A 16,115-nucleotide genomic window follows, 5' to 3' on the forward strand; every position below is an offset into this window, starting at 1 on the left:
ATACGCAAGAGGTCAAGCGTGCTACTGCGATAACACCTAAGTACGTGATGTGCATACTAAACTGAACACATGCGAAGTTATTACCGACACGCGATGTGATCCTCGGTACTGTAAAGGTTGGCGTAAACACTATTGATATGTGGATGACTGCGTCATCACCGTCCGGACCATAGTTAATGCACACTAATTATATGAGATGTTTGAGCATGAGTATACACATTTCGCTCCTTGCGTATTTTTAACAAATGATTTCGTTAATCGCAGCTTCGGGTTCGTTCGCGGAAATGAACGCGTGTCTGCGTCCGTCCCTGCTTCTGGTGATGCTGGTGTGGTTAAGCGTGACGGGACCCGGTACAGCACGGCCTCCGTGGCCTTCGGCTTCCGGAAGCGGCAACAACGACCGGTCTCAGCGTCCCCATGGTCGGAACCATCCCTGCCACGGAGGTCATGGACGCGAGCAACGTGCCAGGCTACGCAAGGTCCTGCTGGGCAATGGCACGGCCGTCTGCAATGACGGGTCGCCCGCAGGGTAAGTATATATCTTTCCGGATTGAACCTTCTGTACGTTGCAGAGAAAGTAGATATTTGCGCATAATTGCCATATAATAAGCCTCAATGGCGTCTAGTGAATTATGAATCTAAGTTGTGTATTATTGCTGAGCTACTGGACCGTATTCTCAATGCCGCCCCCGTAATCATCTAAAGGTGAAAGGGGGGGGGGGGCACATGCCTGCCCTATACCTTCCCTCAGTCAGACCTAGCTGTGCCACCATTGTTTAAAGCGCAGGGATTTGTCCACTCAGGTTTTTGGTCACGAGGGCTTATTAGTTACAAACTGTTCAAACCTCCGGTTCTGTTAAGACCAGATCATGAGCCCAGCTAGGCTGCTTTGTCGAGCAACCTTCAGATAAGCTGCAAACATCCCCGCTGCTGTAAACTGAATGGCAGATATTAAATTATTGCGTGTAATTCTGTAAACACATTAAAATACCATAACGCCGGTTCGCGTAGCTATAGCTACATAACTCATGTTCTGCTGTAGGGAGGAAGTTTGAGGAAGGTTCACGAAAGGAAAAACCTGACTTCTAACTTCTTTCTCATCTAACCTTGCATCGGACCTTCTGTAGCGTGCTGCTATGCAATCCATATGAATTTATCAGAATGGAAGCATTCCTTTGTCCATATTGTGGGCTTTCCCAGATCCGATTCGACCTATCAGTTATAGTGTGCTTGGATTTGTCGATTAATTCGAGCTCGTAGCGCTATCGGCTATCCTCCTTGTTAGCTCACATGGGTGTTCACATCCGGAAACGCGTTGGTCCCGGGTTCGAGTTCCGGGCTAGGACGAGTTCTTTCGTTTCAGAAGCTTTATTTTTCTGCGAAATACGCAGGAAAATAAATTTTCTTGTAGCGTCTTCTCCTAAAGCGCGGATGTTCGTTTCTTTGCTTGTATCAGTTATAAACTTATGTTGGCATTAGATGCCGGTGCAATGCGCGGCGGCCGTACGCTTGCTCAATCCAGTCGACTCACCTTTGGCAAATGCAATGTTATTGCGTACGCAGCTCCTACATTTAACTGAAACTACACCCTGAGTCGGTCATAACCTATAAATGTTGATATCGTTTTCGGCAGTCATCATTCCAACATATTCGCAGGGCGCTGCGAAGCAAGAAATTATAGGAAAATGCCGATGACCTCTTCTTCCGGTAACTATACAAATGGAAAGTCAGTACCCCTTCTGTACTTGAATGGGACACCAATGTGACACGCAGGTAAAAATTCTTCAATACAAAACCGTTGCCTAACGTATTACACGCACTTTTCGGCAGCTCTCTGGGATCCCTGCAGCTTTCTGTGGCGGGCAGGTTGTTCAACTCGAGCCAAGAGAATGTGAACGCTTGAAATGTTGAGGTTACGAGTGGCTGCTTCCATGACATCTAAAAATAAATTAGCGGTGGGGCGACTGTCGAGATACTAGCAAGCACACGCCTAGTGTCCTGTTATTATCGTATCCATGGCTCCATCAGATTTGTGTCTTGTCGCATGAGAATTGTGCCATTGCGCTGCAGTCATCAAGGAGACGGAGAATGCATGCTTCTCGAAAATCCTCGCAGAATTAGGAAAACTCATACTTATATCGGTTGCGTTCAAACAATACATTGCTTCATCTTCATATAAATACCGCACTGAAGAAAAGACTAATGATTGCTGGTGGTTTACGTTCATTGTTCATTGCGATTGCCATGGCGTGGTGTCTGGTATAAGTGTTGTTACGTGCCCTTTTATCGAGGCCACATGCAGAATCGAAGTTGACTAGTACAAATTAGCGACCCCTCCGCGTTTCCTTTCAGATTCTTGAATACGGCAGGTGGACCACATGATGCAGTTTCTGACTGCATACGTGATATGGTTGGTTCACGGAAATGCGGACTAAAAAACACCACCGGACTTGCTGCACAACAATGCTTGGTAGAATGCATGCAGTGAACTCGTTCCGCAATAGACATGAACTGCGCCAAACTTATATGACTTTTGAGTAGATCCCGCTCACATGATCAGCACTGAAAATGCACTGGCCTGCTTCCATAAACAGTGCTAACTGTGGCATAACATTTAACGCAACTCCTGTAGGCACTATACAAGAACGAAGGTTTCTCATGTCGAGCGAACGATCAGTAAACATCCGCCTAATACGGATCACATTTATGATGCATGTTTAATAATTATACGAAGGCGAGAAACTCCTAACCGCTTGCCGAACCTCAGAGAATTTTACCTCGTGTATATATATTTAGAAGCGCGAAGGCATCACTCCCCAACACTCCTTCTTTCCCCCTTTATTTACTGATAATTGAGTTGAGAAAATTACTGTCACCTTTGATACATTTACAATAATGGAGTCAACAAATGAATTCTTCCTTTTGCCTCACACAATATGCGCAATCATCATTATGCCTCTGTTCCATGCATGACAAGATAACCTGAAACACGAACCTTAGTACTTTAGGTCTACGCGAACAGCGCGCAGGCACACGACAGGCACAAAGACGGCGAGGACAACGAAACGAAAGCCGTATGGTCCGACTCTTCTTGCCGGGGCACTCTGACCTATTATGATGACCGCATAGAATTCCTGTTTCTTCCGCCGTCCTTATTATTCTACTTGCTTTGCAGAGCGCCGTCGTAATTTTCTGCCGGGTACATGATATATGCTTTTAGAGACAAATGGAAAGAGAATATCACTTAACATCATAGAGTTGTCAATAAAGATAAAGTAACGCAAAATTCATGCACGAAAATGTCCATTCAATAAAAGCAATGTTCACGCTTCAACAACATGCAATGTTCACATAAAAGAAACGTTCGCGCTTTACAGAAGAGTTCATCTTAGTTATTTAAAGAAGCTGTTTCACACAACAGTCACTCGGCACTTGCCCGCACACAGCTCTCATGAAACACGAGAAACGCACAAAACAAACACGCGAAACATGTGGGCAGCAGTAATTTAAAATGCGAACAATAATTGTTTGTGTGCATCAGTGTCTTTCTCATATTCTTGATTCTTCTAAAACTGCACTAGTGCGCGTGCAGCGATGTTGGTGCAAATTATTATGTACGAGAAGAGGTGTAGCTGGAGCCCTATCTAGGCACCAACCTCTCCTTAACACATTTCGTAAAAATATCACTTAGCGTAGAATTTAAGTTATTGAATTCTTAGTTGCCAAAACAACAGCCGCAGGGATTTGTCTTGAGTAAACTTCACGAGGCCCGTGTATTTACTTTCTTCCGCGGTCATTGTTTGCCGCGAGTGCCGTCTCTAGAACCGCTCACTCAACATGGTTACAGTTTCTACGAGGACGCGCTCCGATACTTCGATGGAGATTGTCCTGGTGGAGCGCGTTTCTGGTAAGATGCTCCGCAGAATCGTTGCGCCGTGAGGTCATCTTTCGAGGAAATTGCGTTTCCGACTATATACGCGCCTCTGTCGTGTTGCCGACGTCGTCTACCGCACGCGACGCCCATCGTTTGGTAGCCGACCCCATGTTTACGCGGCGTATTTTGGCGGGCCTTTAATAGCGGCGGCGTTCAAAGCGGCGGCGCGCTTGAAGGAAAGTAAACACGCAGCACGAGGACGCGGGTAGTATGTGACACGCGAGCGCAGTTGCTTTCGCCGGACCAAGTGAACCTCAGAAAGAGAAATGAGGGAGGGGGGGGGTCTTGTGACGACCCCCTAGTGCCAGCTCCTCCTTCTCCTGGGATATCTGGCGAAACTGCCAATTAGCCTGCGGTAGGTGCATGCCCTTCAGCGCGGTGACTGGGGTGCCCGCAGTCAAAACATGCTGCGAGCGGCGGCGCGCAGTTCCCGAGCGATAACAGAGAAGTGGAACAACTCCATCGCCTTTTGATAAACAACTCGCAGTTCTGATTTCGGCTATTCATTGGAATGTAATATCGGGGGAGTTCTTTGACCTTAATGGCGAGTACTGCTAAACTTCCAGCCCTTTTAGTTTGTGCTACTCTCTAAGCGAACGCAGTGCATGCCGGTGAATGTTCACAACTAATGGACAAAATAACAAAAGAACGCGTGCACTGCAGTCGTCCTTGCGCGCACTTCGAGGGTTGAGAAACAAAAAAAAAAAGTGGCCAGATGCTTTCCTTTTGCGCCTTCTTTTGTAAATGCAAATGCAAAAGCAAATGCCGACAAGAAAACGTGACCTATTCGTAACGTGCTTTTCAAGCGCTGACGTAAATTACGCGTTTTCTGTATAACATGCAGATGTTGGGATGTTAAGCGGTTTAGGAGGCATTTATTACACCTGGTCTATTTCTTGTCTTCTTCTTGCCAGCACCTTGCGCATTGTTATTAACCGAACGTCAGCTCGAAGCTTTTAACACGAAAGTGTTTTATGCCGGGGTCCACCAAGACTTCAGTGACGTATTTCCGTCACGGAAATGACGTCGAAAAAATATACACAATCAGATGGCAAAGAAAAAAAAGGTACCGTCAACGGGCATCGAACCCACGACCGCTCGGTCCGCAACATCAGATGCCGGGCACGCTATCCACTGCGCCACGGTCACAGACTCTGTAGGCTCTACGAACGCGCCTTTTATATCTACCACTCTCCCGGTCGGCTCAGCCGTATATTCCCTTCGGGAGAGTTCGGCGCTCTTTTGATCTCGCCGCCAGTCTGGCAACTGCTGCACTACAGTCTGGCAACAGCACCCTTCCGCGCCGCCGACGCCATTTCGTGCCGAGGTTTCTCGTGATGCTGTACCCGCTGACGTCGCTGTCGGCATTTATGCTTCCTCTGTGACCGGCCTGGTGTGTCTTTGCTGCTGTTCGTGCACGTGTCGGCTGCGTGGAACATCGTGGACCTGCACGGACGTCGCAATGGGGGCTTGCAGCGCAGTAGGCTGCTCTAAAAACTCTGTTATACTCCGACGTGCGTTCGCGTCAGCCCGCGGCGGCGGGAGATGGCGACGCTAGGGTTCATCACGTTACGTTGACGCGAAAACAGAGCACTCTATACTCCCACTTGCGCGACGCACTACGTCGCTTGACGCATGCGCAATTGAGCGCACTCGGCGTCCCTTCTTCACGTAGAGACATAGACGCAGTTCAGTCTGGATAACGTCGCCGGCGTGGAATGCAGCATGTCGCATATCGCGCCGGCTGCAGCCGGGGTGCGTTGACGGACGCCGGGCGCGTCAGTCGCATCGCGCGTTGGCCTATAGAGTGCTGCACGTTTGTTAGCGTAGCGTCACTGTGCCGAGCGTGCGCGCGCATCGACGTTACGCTGGAGTATATCAGCCGCTTAACTCGCTGAAGAAAGGGTTCGCCAGAGACGGAGCGTTGCGGGCGCACGCCAACGCGAGCTTACAGTGCCGCGGCACAAAATGGCGGACAGCGCCGCCGCTAAATTTGGACGGTTGTTGGCTCCGCCCCTCCGCCGAACTCTGTGGTGTTCACCTCTGGGAGTGGTAAGGTAAAGTAATTCGTCATTGTTGTTTCCTCCGCGACTAGCACCTCAACGCGTTTACGCGTCCGTTCCTCTTCGGCGTGTTTTCAATAGAAGTTGAATTTTGTCAATGCCTTAACACGCCGCGAGGTGGCGACCTTTGCCCAAGCGTCGCAAAAGCGTCGGCATCGCTCAGCATCACGCTAATACAAACTACAAATAGCTCTGAGACGCGCGCCAGCCTCACCTCGCTGTAACACCGCGTTCCATGCTCACGCGCTCGCCCCGAGAAAAATCGCGGCCGGGCTACCGGGGCGGCACGACGCGCTTTGCGTTTCCCTCTAGTCCGGCCGTGGTGTTCAATCACATTTTAACATGAAGCGGGATGGCAACCAAGTTCTGCGTCCAATATGCGACGCTCTTCTGGCTATCACACCTCGTTCTATGAATACGCTTTCACCGTTAACTACTACAGCTACCACAAGCGTTTGTTTAATCATTTAACATGGACGTTAGTCGTCGGGATGGAGATGTACCACCAATCATGAAAGTGGTTGCATACACGTTAAACGGCGCCATTAGCTGCTAGACATCAATATACATTGTGCAAACCCTCTTATATCAATGTACAGTAAGCATTCAGTTACTTCTGTAAGGGCACGCTTTACTTTCGTGTTATTCCGATTCCTATGACAGGGGGATCAACCGTGTTTTTTTTTAGGCACATGACTTAGCGGCGCGCAAGAGCGAACGGCATAACATGTTCGTTCGAAGCAGGCCTTTGCTTCGGATGTGCGCATGCGTCGCTCGGCAAGCAGCACCCACGGCGCACGCGGCCGCAGAATGCCGGCCGGGATGCGTAGCGGGACCTCGCTGCGCGGAAAGGAGCGCTGGCGTCGCCGGGGCGCCCAAGGCCGGTGGCGGCGGCGCACTTCAAAGGCGGCGGCGCCGATCAAAGCAAGCCGCCGCTCGCGCTTCAAAGGGGACCGCCGGCGACCGCGCGCACTCATCTCTTTGCTCGGCCGCCCGACGAGACAATGGGCCTAATGGAGTGGCCGCCGCTGCTGCTGCCTGAAGCCGCACCTGCCGCGACCCTCCCCCGAGGAAGGACCGGCTACGTGCTCCTCGCAATCCCCGAGACTTCGATATGGGTGGGGGCTGAGGGGTGCTGAAGACGAGAATGGCTCTGGGGTCTCCCACCGCCGTCGCGCTAGGCGGCGCGGCAGGGATTCTTTGCGCTGCTCACTGAAAACCACGGAGCCACCAGCGCCGCACGCGAAGTACGTACACACACATACTGGCCCTTGCATTCGCACATTACGAATTAGAGGTGAGAGGAAAACTGTTGCGGGAAGTCTGTTCGCGACGACTCGTCTCTTGGTGGGCCGGTTTGTCCCGTGGTCAAATGCGTTTACCAGCGGGAAGGCGCGGCTACGCCGGCCGCATTCGAGCCGAACAGTGCAGGTTCGCTTTCACGGCGTTTCTTCGCTGGTTTGAATGACAGGACAGGGGCGGGGGCTGTATTGAAAGCTGGTGCAGTTTGTGTGGTACGGTCATCTCCAAAGTGCGGCCAAGACATGTGCCTTTTACACTAGCAGTCAGTGTAGTTCGTCCAATTTGCTCTTCAATTTGTGCCATGCAGTGAATCCTCGCAAACTCTGCATCACTGCTTGTCATCTTCGGCATTTCAGTTTTGCGGGCTAGTTCTAATAGGAAACTTTCAGCACTGTGGAGCGCGTTTGGTGTGTCGGCGCGACGCCGCTCGTTCTTTAAGGCAGTGCTGTGCCTTAAAGAAGCGCCTTACACTGGCTCTGTAACCTTCATAATAATTCACTTTAAACGATGTGCTGCTAATAGCTTTCTCGGAATAGACATTGCCTACCCTTTTCCCTCGCGGCGCATCAGTGCAACGTCTGTCCTGTCACAATGGAATTGAGCATACGTTTATGTTCTTTTCGAATTTTTATACGTTTCTTTTTTTTTTTCACTTCTCGTAGCTTTTAACTGCGCAGATATCCGTGTACGCCGTCATGTCTCACTACCGGGCTGCAAGTGCTAACACTCCCAGGCTTACGTGCATATAAATACCTAAAGAATGCTGGCGGAAGGACGACCGCCGCCGCAGCTCAATTGGTAGAGCATCGGACACGTTATCCGAAGGCTGTATGTTCGGTCCCTACCTGCGGCAGGTAGATTTTGCATCCACTTTAATTCCTTTCCATTAATGTCATAATTACTATACTACATCTAAAGCACACAATTAATGCCCCCTATACGTATACCTTGGCTTCATTATCTGTCGGTTTCCTGATGTTGTGTCTAACAAAGAAACGAGCCCTCGACCAATCCTCCCTCTTTCGTTCATACATGGAAACAGACCCGAAAAACGGAATAGTTATTCGTAGTCGTTGATATACTGCAACCCTCGAGATCTGCCTGCCCTCGATTCCGGTGTGCCCGAGAACAGGCATCCTGCGGCGGCGCCTTTGTACATTGTCCCTGTATCATTGACTTCCGCAACGTGTCGCTTTGCCACATCGGGTCTTCCATACGATTCCTTTCGCCGCCACGTCTACCCTGACACGTACGCGTAAGCAGGCGTGTCTGGTCAGGCTCCACTTGCGTAAGGGCACGATCAGAAATACACTGGATATTTTGCTGAATTCTCACCTGGCCTTCCCGTAAACACCTTCAGATTGAACATCATAGTCGCGTGATTGCGCTCTGAACTACTTATCTCGTTAACAGGCCTCCCTCGCACAATGAGTTGGACCTTTCTGTAGAGACAACCTGTCTACTTCCTGCCAGCACTTTCACATTTAAGGCCTTTATGGATTTCCTCTCGAATCGATCTTGCACAATTATTTTGTCTTTATGTAGTCGCCTTCTATACACTACAGACTTCGTGTTTCTGTGTGTGCGGATGTTCTGGACAGTTTAAGTTTGGTATACGCTAACTTTGAAACATCTCGCAGTTCACTTAATTTCTTCATGCTCTTCACGAACAGTTGAGCCTTGATTTTTGTACTTCCTTCCCTTACAAAAATATATTTAGACAGTCTGTAGATTGTCTAAAAATGGGTTTAGACAGTCTATAGGCTGTCGAAATAAATTTTTGTGAGGGTTGATTTCAGAGAAAACACGTCTCGTCTGCATGTGCAGATAAGCGCACTTTATTAGATGAGTACAGCTGGTTAATAATTTGTTTCGAGGGGCATGTGTCTCTATATAAGCGTCACGTGCGCGTGTGTCTATATAAGCGTCACGTGCATATGAAAAATAAACATTCCAGTTGAAAGTCAGCGCTGTGTGTGTGTTTGCGTGTTCCTTCTCCGTCCGCGTCCAGTCGCGCTGTAGAAACTAAGCATGAACAACCAACTAGCCCGCCAACGCACTTTAGTCAGCGTTCCAATGCTTCTCTACAGACTCAAGGCTACTTTAGCATCTCCGTGAAACGTTTGGCCTGACAATCGCCACACACACTATCAACTCCACCACTTGACATGTAGCGTCTGTCTGTGCGCATAGATATGCATACTAATTTATTGAAGGACGTCTCCTACTGCAGTACCCCCGGCTGGCACTCAGCATCAGAACACCACCAATGCTTCGCGAATCGCACAACGATCATTTCTCCAAATATCGGATGCAGTTTTTCCTTCGTGCAGTTTTATAGTGGCAGGCGGCTTCGCATGACTTATTCTGGTTCTTGGACACGCTGCAGGAACTTCATGTCTTACATTATCTGTTTTCTTCTGGGAAAATTAATTAAGATACTTGCAATCTCTCGCAAGACACTTTCCTTAATTAGCTTTATTTGTCTCATAGTTTCTTTAATTCAGCGGAACAAACTCCTTATATGTGTGAAAAAGCTTTGTGTTCACGGAGTGATTAACTCTCAGTTTTTATGCTGTGCGTTTCACGTCAACATTTATGCGCAGAGGGTTCGCGCACTGCTGGGAAAACAAATGTTCACTGCAAGTTCTGCTGCTCGAAACAATCTTAATATTTCTGCGTAGAGCAGAAAGCTACTGTCCATCTCCGTTTGTGATTTTTGGGAAAACATACGCCGTCTACTCGCTACTCTTACATGTATAAGAAGTAGTTAAACTACTGACTCTACGCTCGTGGCACGTGTGTAACTGGATGCAACGTCCTTGTATTGTGGACACCAGGATCAGCAATGAGGATTGCGGAGGTGCGTCTTCAAACATCGAATTGTGGTAACGCGCCCTCTCAAACGAAGTGCGTCATTATCGTGCGGGTCGCTTCTGTACTCCACCATATATAGCTCAGTTGTGCATGATATCGTTCAGCTTGCCGACGTCACGATGTTGCGGCAAAGCACCAGAAGAACGCGTATCTCTCAAACTTGACTCATTACTTTCCACTTTTATAACACCTGATGAAACAAGTGATCCTTGTCTGCGCTCTGAATGTGGAAGTGTCAGGGCGCAACCGCACGTGAGATGTTTCACGGGGCCTGAGGCCGTCTGCTGATCAATTTTAGAAAACGATAGTCTTTCTTGGGAACTTAAACGAAGAAGTTTTGGTCTGTCTGTCCGTCTTTCTGTTTGTCTGTCTGTCACCCGATTCAGCCAGCCGGCCAAAGTTGAACCACTTGCTTACCGCCCACCCATCTTGAACTGGTACGGCTGTTCATACTTGTGAACGTTGTCGATCAAAAAGTAAATATACGCATATCTGAGGCGCAACATCACTAGGTAAGTACTAGGTGATGTGTTCCCTTAATAGAAAATACATAGATACGTAATTCTAAAGACCCTAGTTTCTTAAACTGCGCTGAAAATGCGGCTGCGCTCAAAATGCGACGCGCCGACGAAAGCCCTCTGCCACGGAGGAAAGAAAGAACTTTCCTCCTCCGTGCCCTCTGCACAAGCTCGTTTCCCGACGTATTGCCAGATGGCGCCCATATCTCACGCAGCGTAGAGTTACTGCATATGCTATCTTCAGGTAGCACAGTTGCGCATCTATCTTCCAAACGCCGCTAGCAACCATGCGTTGCGGAGAAGCTCACGCTGGGGCCAATTTCTGTATTTCTCGATGGCGCCGCTGCATCGAACTGGATTGACACTAGTCATTCGCATTAAAGTAAATCACCGGTCTTCGACACGCCAAACATGTCGACTGGTGACCCGGTAACGCGTCCAGATTTTTTTTTTTTTTTTTGCAATTGATCACTGTAACGTGATCACTAGATTATCCAAATGACATTCACTAATCGCTCAAAGGCATTTAGGTGCTTCCTGTAGATGTGCGCTGCAGACCAGTCGTAAAAATGGCGCGCGTAGTATGCAGCAACAGATGCAGAGTCATCAGCGCTTTAATGCGGCGCCACACAACTGCTACAATCCAAACATACCGAACAAAACTGCGCAAGAATATTGCAGAATGGTGTCGCCCCTATCAAGGAGTCGATCCCTCCTCGGTGCATTTGCCACTAGAGGAGCAGGTAGCGCACGCCGCGTCCGGCAGGTCACGTGTTGGGATGCCCCTCCGCGTAAACGGTGACGCGTGAATAAGAAGAAAAAGGTGGACCTCGAAGTGGTGAATGAAGAGTAAAAACTTGGCGGAATGCGGTGAGGCTTACGCGACCTCCTCGCATATAGCTGCCGTTCTCGTGCGGCTCCTCAGTGCTCGCTTTCTTCACGGGCAGTAAATCACCGTAAATCGGCAATGATCTGACTCCGCGGGGCGCGGAAGGACCAGCTTATTCTTTTTTGCTCCCATTTTTGTTGCCCCCTTCTCTCCTCCTCCGCTCAGTATATCCCGTTTGTGCCCACCTTCAGCGCACTCTCTCTCGCAAGAACTGCTCTAGAAGCTGCAGGCTTGAGTGTGTGTGTGTGTGTGTGGAAGGGGGGGGGGGGGGAGGGTGATGGCGGTGAGATGCTTCCAAGCTGCACCGGGGCGGCGCTTTTACGAGCTGACGCGAGCGGAAGGGCGCGCGATTCCGATCTGGCGCTCGGCCATCGGAGACGAGTACTGGGCGAACGCCGCGGGAAAGGAGTCGCTCCGAGGAGGGCGGCGAACGGACAGGCCGGCTCTCTGTGAGAGGGCGCCCTGTTTGCGCGGCGGCTCGTTTGACTCGGGGCGCCGGCCGAAGGCCATAGATCTTGCGAGTCGCCTTAACGACAGGCCTCGCTACATCCAGGAATGCGAATCCCTTCTTGCGATTCCTCCCTCCCTCCCTCAGCCCTCCTCAGCACCCCGCCTCCTTCGGTCTGCCACGATGTGCGGCAGGCAACTGTTGTGTAATGCGTGTATCATACACACACAAAAAAAAGAAGTAAAAAATGTATCAGAATGAGACGAACTGTTAGGGACCCTCTTTTTGCCGCTTCGGCAAAACAGGGGTCTTGTGGCGGGCGGCTTTTCCTTTGCGCGAGGCATTTTCTTTTTCTCCCTGCCGTTTTCGAGATCCCAATCCGTCATGATGATCTGTGCGTGGCGATCGCGCATGTGGCAGCCGCTTCGGAATCGCGAGGCTACGCACTGTGCCACGTGCGGTGGGACGCGGGATTCTCGCACCTGTGGCTGAGGCATGCGTGCCGCCGCACCATCGTAGGAATCGACGTTATGTAATGCAGCAGTGGCGCTCAGGCAGCCCAATACAGTATGTTCAAGTAAAAGCGACACACTAACGGGCGCCACGTTTTCCTGGCTTGCGGAAAACAGAGTGAGGGAGATTTATGCCTGGTATCATTCGCCGCACACCTTATAACGCTAACGCTAGCTCTTTATTTTTCTGGGGGGGTGGGGGGGGGGGGGAGGAGGGTCGCCTCATTCTTCTAAATATTCCACAATGTGCTTATTTGACCTTAATAGGGCCATGACACCCAATTTTCGATCATAATCTGTATCAACGTGGCTAATTCTTGTGCGTTCACCAGCAAGCCGGTGAAATGTTTGCGCATTTGGTCTGCATTACGGCGAACAATTTTGTTCCGTGGTGGAGCGTTTTAAATATCTGCAAGACTTTCTATACTTAGTTATGATTATCCAGATTTTCGTCAATATTTTTACCCACGTGGCCACTTTTTCTCGCAGGTACTATATCCGGAAAAAGCCAGGAAGCCGACGTTGGATCCTTTTCCTGGAAGGTAAATGAGAAGCTTGTTCCTTTGAATCTTCACTTTGCTGTTGTCAATTCCTCCAACCGCAAAGCACCCCGCAGTGCGCAGTATATAACGTAAGTTACCTAACCATATTGTTAGTATGATTTATGAATCCGAAGCATTCTTTGCTTCATATTTATCGGCAGCGCAACCACACACACGGACAGAGAAAAGAAGCGTAACGGAAACACGGCGCTGACTGTCAGCGCTGTGTTTCCGTTTCGCTTCTTTTCTCTGTCCGTGCGTGTGGTTGCGCTGCCGGTAAATATGAAGTACAACCAACTGGCCCAAGTTTCCGTTTTATTGCATTCTTTGCTACCTGCCAGACACTTCAGTAGCTTCCTGTTCCTTTTAGTTCCTGTTCAATAAATATAAATGCCTCATAGTGTTGTCCAACAAGGCTTTCCCTGTACAAATGCCCAATGCTTTAGTTTTCATTATCCATACCATGCCGTGAAAAACAGTGTGCCTCTCATCGAGCAGGCTAAATGTTCTGTAGGATAGAAGCTGTCTCTACGGTTGTGTTTTTAGCGTGAAAGGACTTGGGCTGCTGCTGTTGAGATTTCGCGGATGTAAGGAAAGAACACGGGGCTTCAGCTGGAGAGCGGCAAATTTAGAAAGCAAGGTGCGTTGGCGCACGTTACATTGAAACAGCACTACCTTCAGGTGCTTTTCGTGGTCTTTCAGACACAGCATGGTGCAGCTCGCGCTCGCCTATATTTAGTGCGAAGCAATTCCACTTATGGAGGTTTCATTGATGTCAGAAAACAATGCAAGGCTTCACCTGGACTCGGCCGGGGAACTTGTCGCGGCTGACCCTTTGGCCAGGCATTCGTCGGCTCTGCAGCGCTTGTGCGCGTTTCCATCTGCCAATTGGGCTGCGCGATCCTCGTCCGCTTCGGCAGCGCTCCTGTCACTCGTGTGCGGTGCTGACCGATTGAAATGCGACAATTCATGGCTGAGTAATGCGCGTACTTTCGTTTCTCCTGTCTTCAGTTTGAGTCCCAGCGGCGCAATATTTTCTCGTACACTTAAATGAGAGTCAACATCACTTTTCGCATTTGGATTCGTAGCGACATGACATTGTTATTTTGAGCAGAGAACAATTCTAGTCGTTATGCTAGTCTTTGATGTCGCGTTTCATTCCGTGAGCCCTTTGCGTACTTTGAGATTCCAGCAACATTTGGCGTTGTCCGCGGCTTTCGAATGTGCTTTCGCACAATACTATGTTGCTTGGTGGAGCTAAACCTTCGCTTATCTTTACGGATGTGCTCGGCAGCTTTTACTTGGACTATTTCCAATTCTTTTGTCATAGTCGATATGCACGTGAAAGAAGTTGTCTTGACACATTCCAGAACTGTCATAGAAACGTGCGTCGTGGCGTATCAGTTCTATAGCGGTAAGAAAATATCCGAGCGATTTATTCGAAGAAAGGACATGTTTTTAAGTCGCAGAGCAAGTGTGTAATGCCGGTTCATTCAGGCCGTAATATATGTAAAGTACGCATAGGCCGAAAATTTCATCAACAAGAAAGCCAGGCCTATGTTTATTCTCATTTTTATATGCGCTTATATACTGTTTTTTTTTTAGCGTCTGAACATTTGACATTTCTGGCAGGAGTTTGCTGGAATCTCTGCCAGAAATGCTACCAGCAAACTCTGACTACCAGGGTTTCAGAAATGAGTATTGCGCAGTTCACATTGTTTGCACCGATATGCGGGACACTCAAGCGCTTCTTGCACTCGGCCACTTGGCTGACTATGCGCCACTGTCACGTATCCTGAATTCCCAGCATGCTCTGTGTATGCCACCCTGCAAGCCTCAAGCACGGTGGCCATAACGCACACTGCCAGCAACTGAAGAGGAGGCCATAGTGTTGGTTCGAGGCAATGCTTTAAGGACGTTGAATGAAACCTTACTTTTCTGCCTGTTCTTGCAGTTCTGTTATACATTACTGCGTGAAGTGTGGCTTGGTGCACATCTTAATGCGTATCCCAGCTCGACCCAGCTCTTACGACTTGGCGACTTGCCGTCTTTAGCGCCAGCGAACAATGCTAAGTATTTCCTTTCGTTCATTTGCATTTGTATTCACGAGGATTGTTACAAGTGCGCTTGCATTTAAATAAAAAAAAAAAAGAAGTACAGCCGAAGCAATTCATAACAATATTCAAATGACATGAAAACACATTTTATAAGCGATAATTATTATAAACGGGTTAATTATAATTGCTCACGTGTTACGAGCCAAAACCACGATTTGATTATGAGGGACGCCGTAGTGAAAGGTTCTGGAAATTTTGACCACCCTGGGGTTCTTTAACGGGCACCCTAATCTAAGTACACGGGCTTCTAACATTTTACCTCCGTGTGAATGCGGCCATCGAGGCCAGGGTTGAAAACGCGACCTTCGGGTCAGCAGCCGAGCACCGTAATCACTACACCGCCGCGTTAGCTGTAATAAAAGGGATGTATGAAAAAAAAAAACTATATAGCTGTATGTTGTCAGAAAACTCTAATACCGGTTTGGATATTCCAACGCATATTGGTAATAAAAGCGACACAGAAAAAGATGGTTGATCCCTCCGTCATAGGAATCGGATTAACACGAAAGTGAAGCGTGCCCTTACAGGAGTAACTGAATGTTTACTCTGCATTGATATAAAAGAGTTTGCACAATGTATATTGACGTCTGGCAGCAATAGCACCGTTTAACGTGAATGCACCCAATTTGATAATTGGTGGTACATCTCCATCCCGACGACTAACGTCCATGTTAAATGATTAAATAAACCCTTGCGGTAGCTGTAGTAGTTAACGGTGAAAGCCTTATCACAGAAGGAGGTGTGCTAGCCAGAAGAGCGTCGCATATTGGACGCAGAACTTGGTCGCCATCCCGCGGCATGTTAAAATGTGATTGAACACCACGGCCGGACTAGAGGGAAACGCAAAGCGCGTCGTGCCGCCCCGGTAGCCCGGCCGCGATTTTTCTCGGGGCGAGCGCGTGAGCGGTGAACA

The 16,115-nt window shown here is 49.0% G+C and overlaps 1 protein-coding gene across 1 annotated transcript in view; it reads left to right on the top strand.

Moving 5' to 3' along the window:
• The first annotated feature begins 281 nt into the window (after positions 1-281).
• Positions 282-16,115, top strand: part of LOC119397264 (palmitoleoyl-protein carboxylesterase NOTUM) — a 39,468-nt gene continuing 23,634 nt past the window's right edge. The window contains exons 1-2 of the mRNA XM_037664695.2: positions 282-529; positions 13,033-13,085. Coding sequence (XP_037520623.2) covers positions 285-529; positions 13,033-13,085 — 298 coding nt within the window. The 5' untranslated portion in view covers positions 282-284. The remainder of the gene's footprint in view (positions 530-13,032; positions 13,086-16,115) is intronic.

Source organism: Rhipicephalus sanguineus, chromosome 6 (assembly GCF_013339695.2).
Source record: "Rhipicephalus sanguineus isolate Rsan-2018 chromosome 6, BIME_Rsan_1.4, whole genome shotgun sequence".
NCBI classification, from domain to species: Eukaryota; Metazoa; Arthropoda; class Arachnida; order Ixodida; family Ixodidae; genus Rhipicephalus; species Rhipicephalus sanguineus.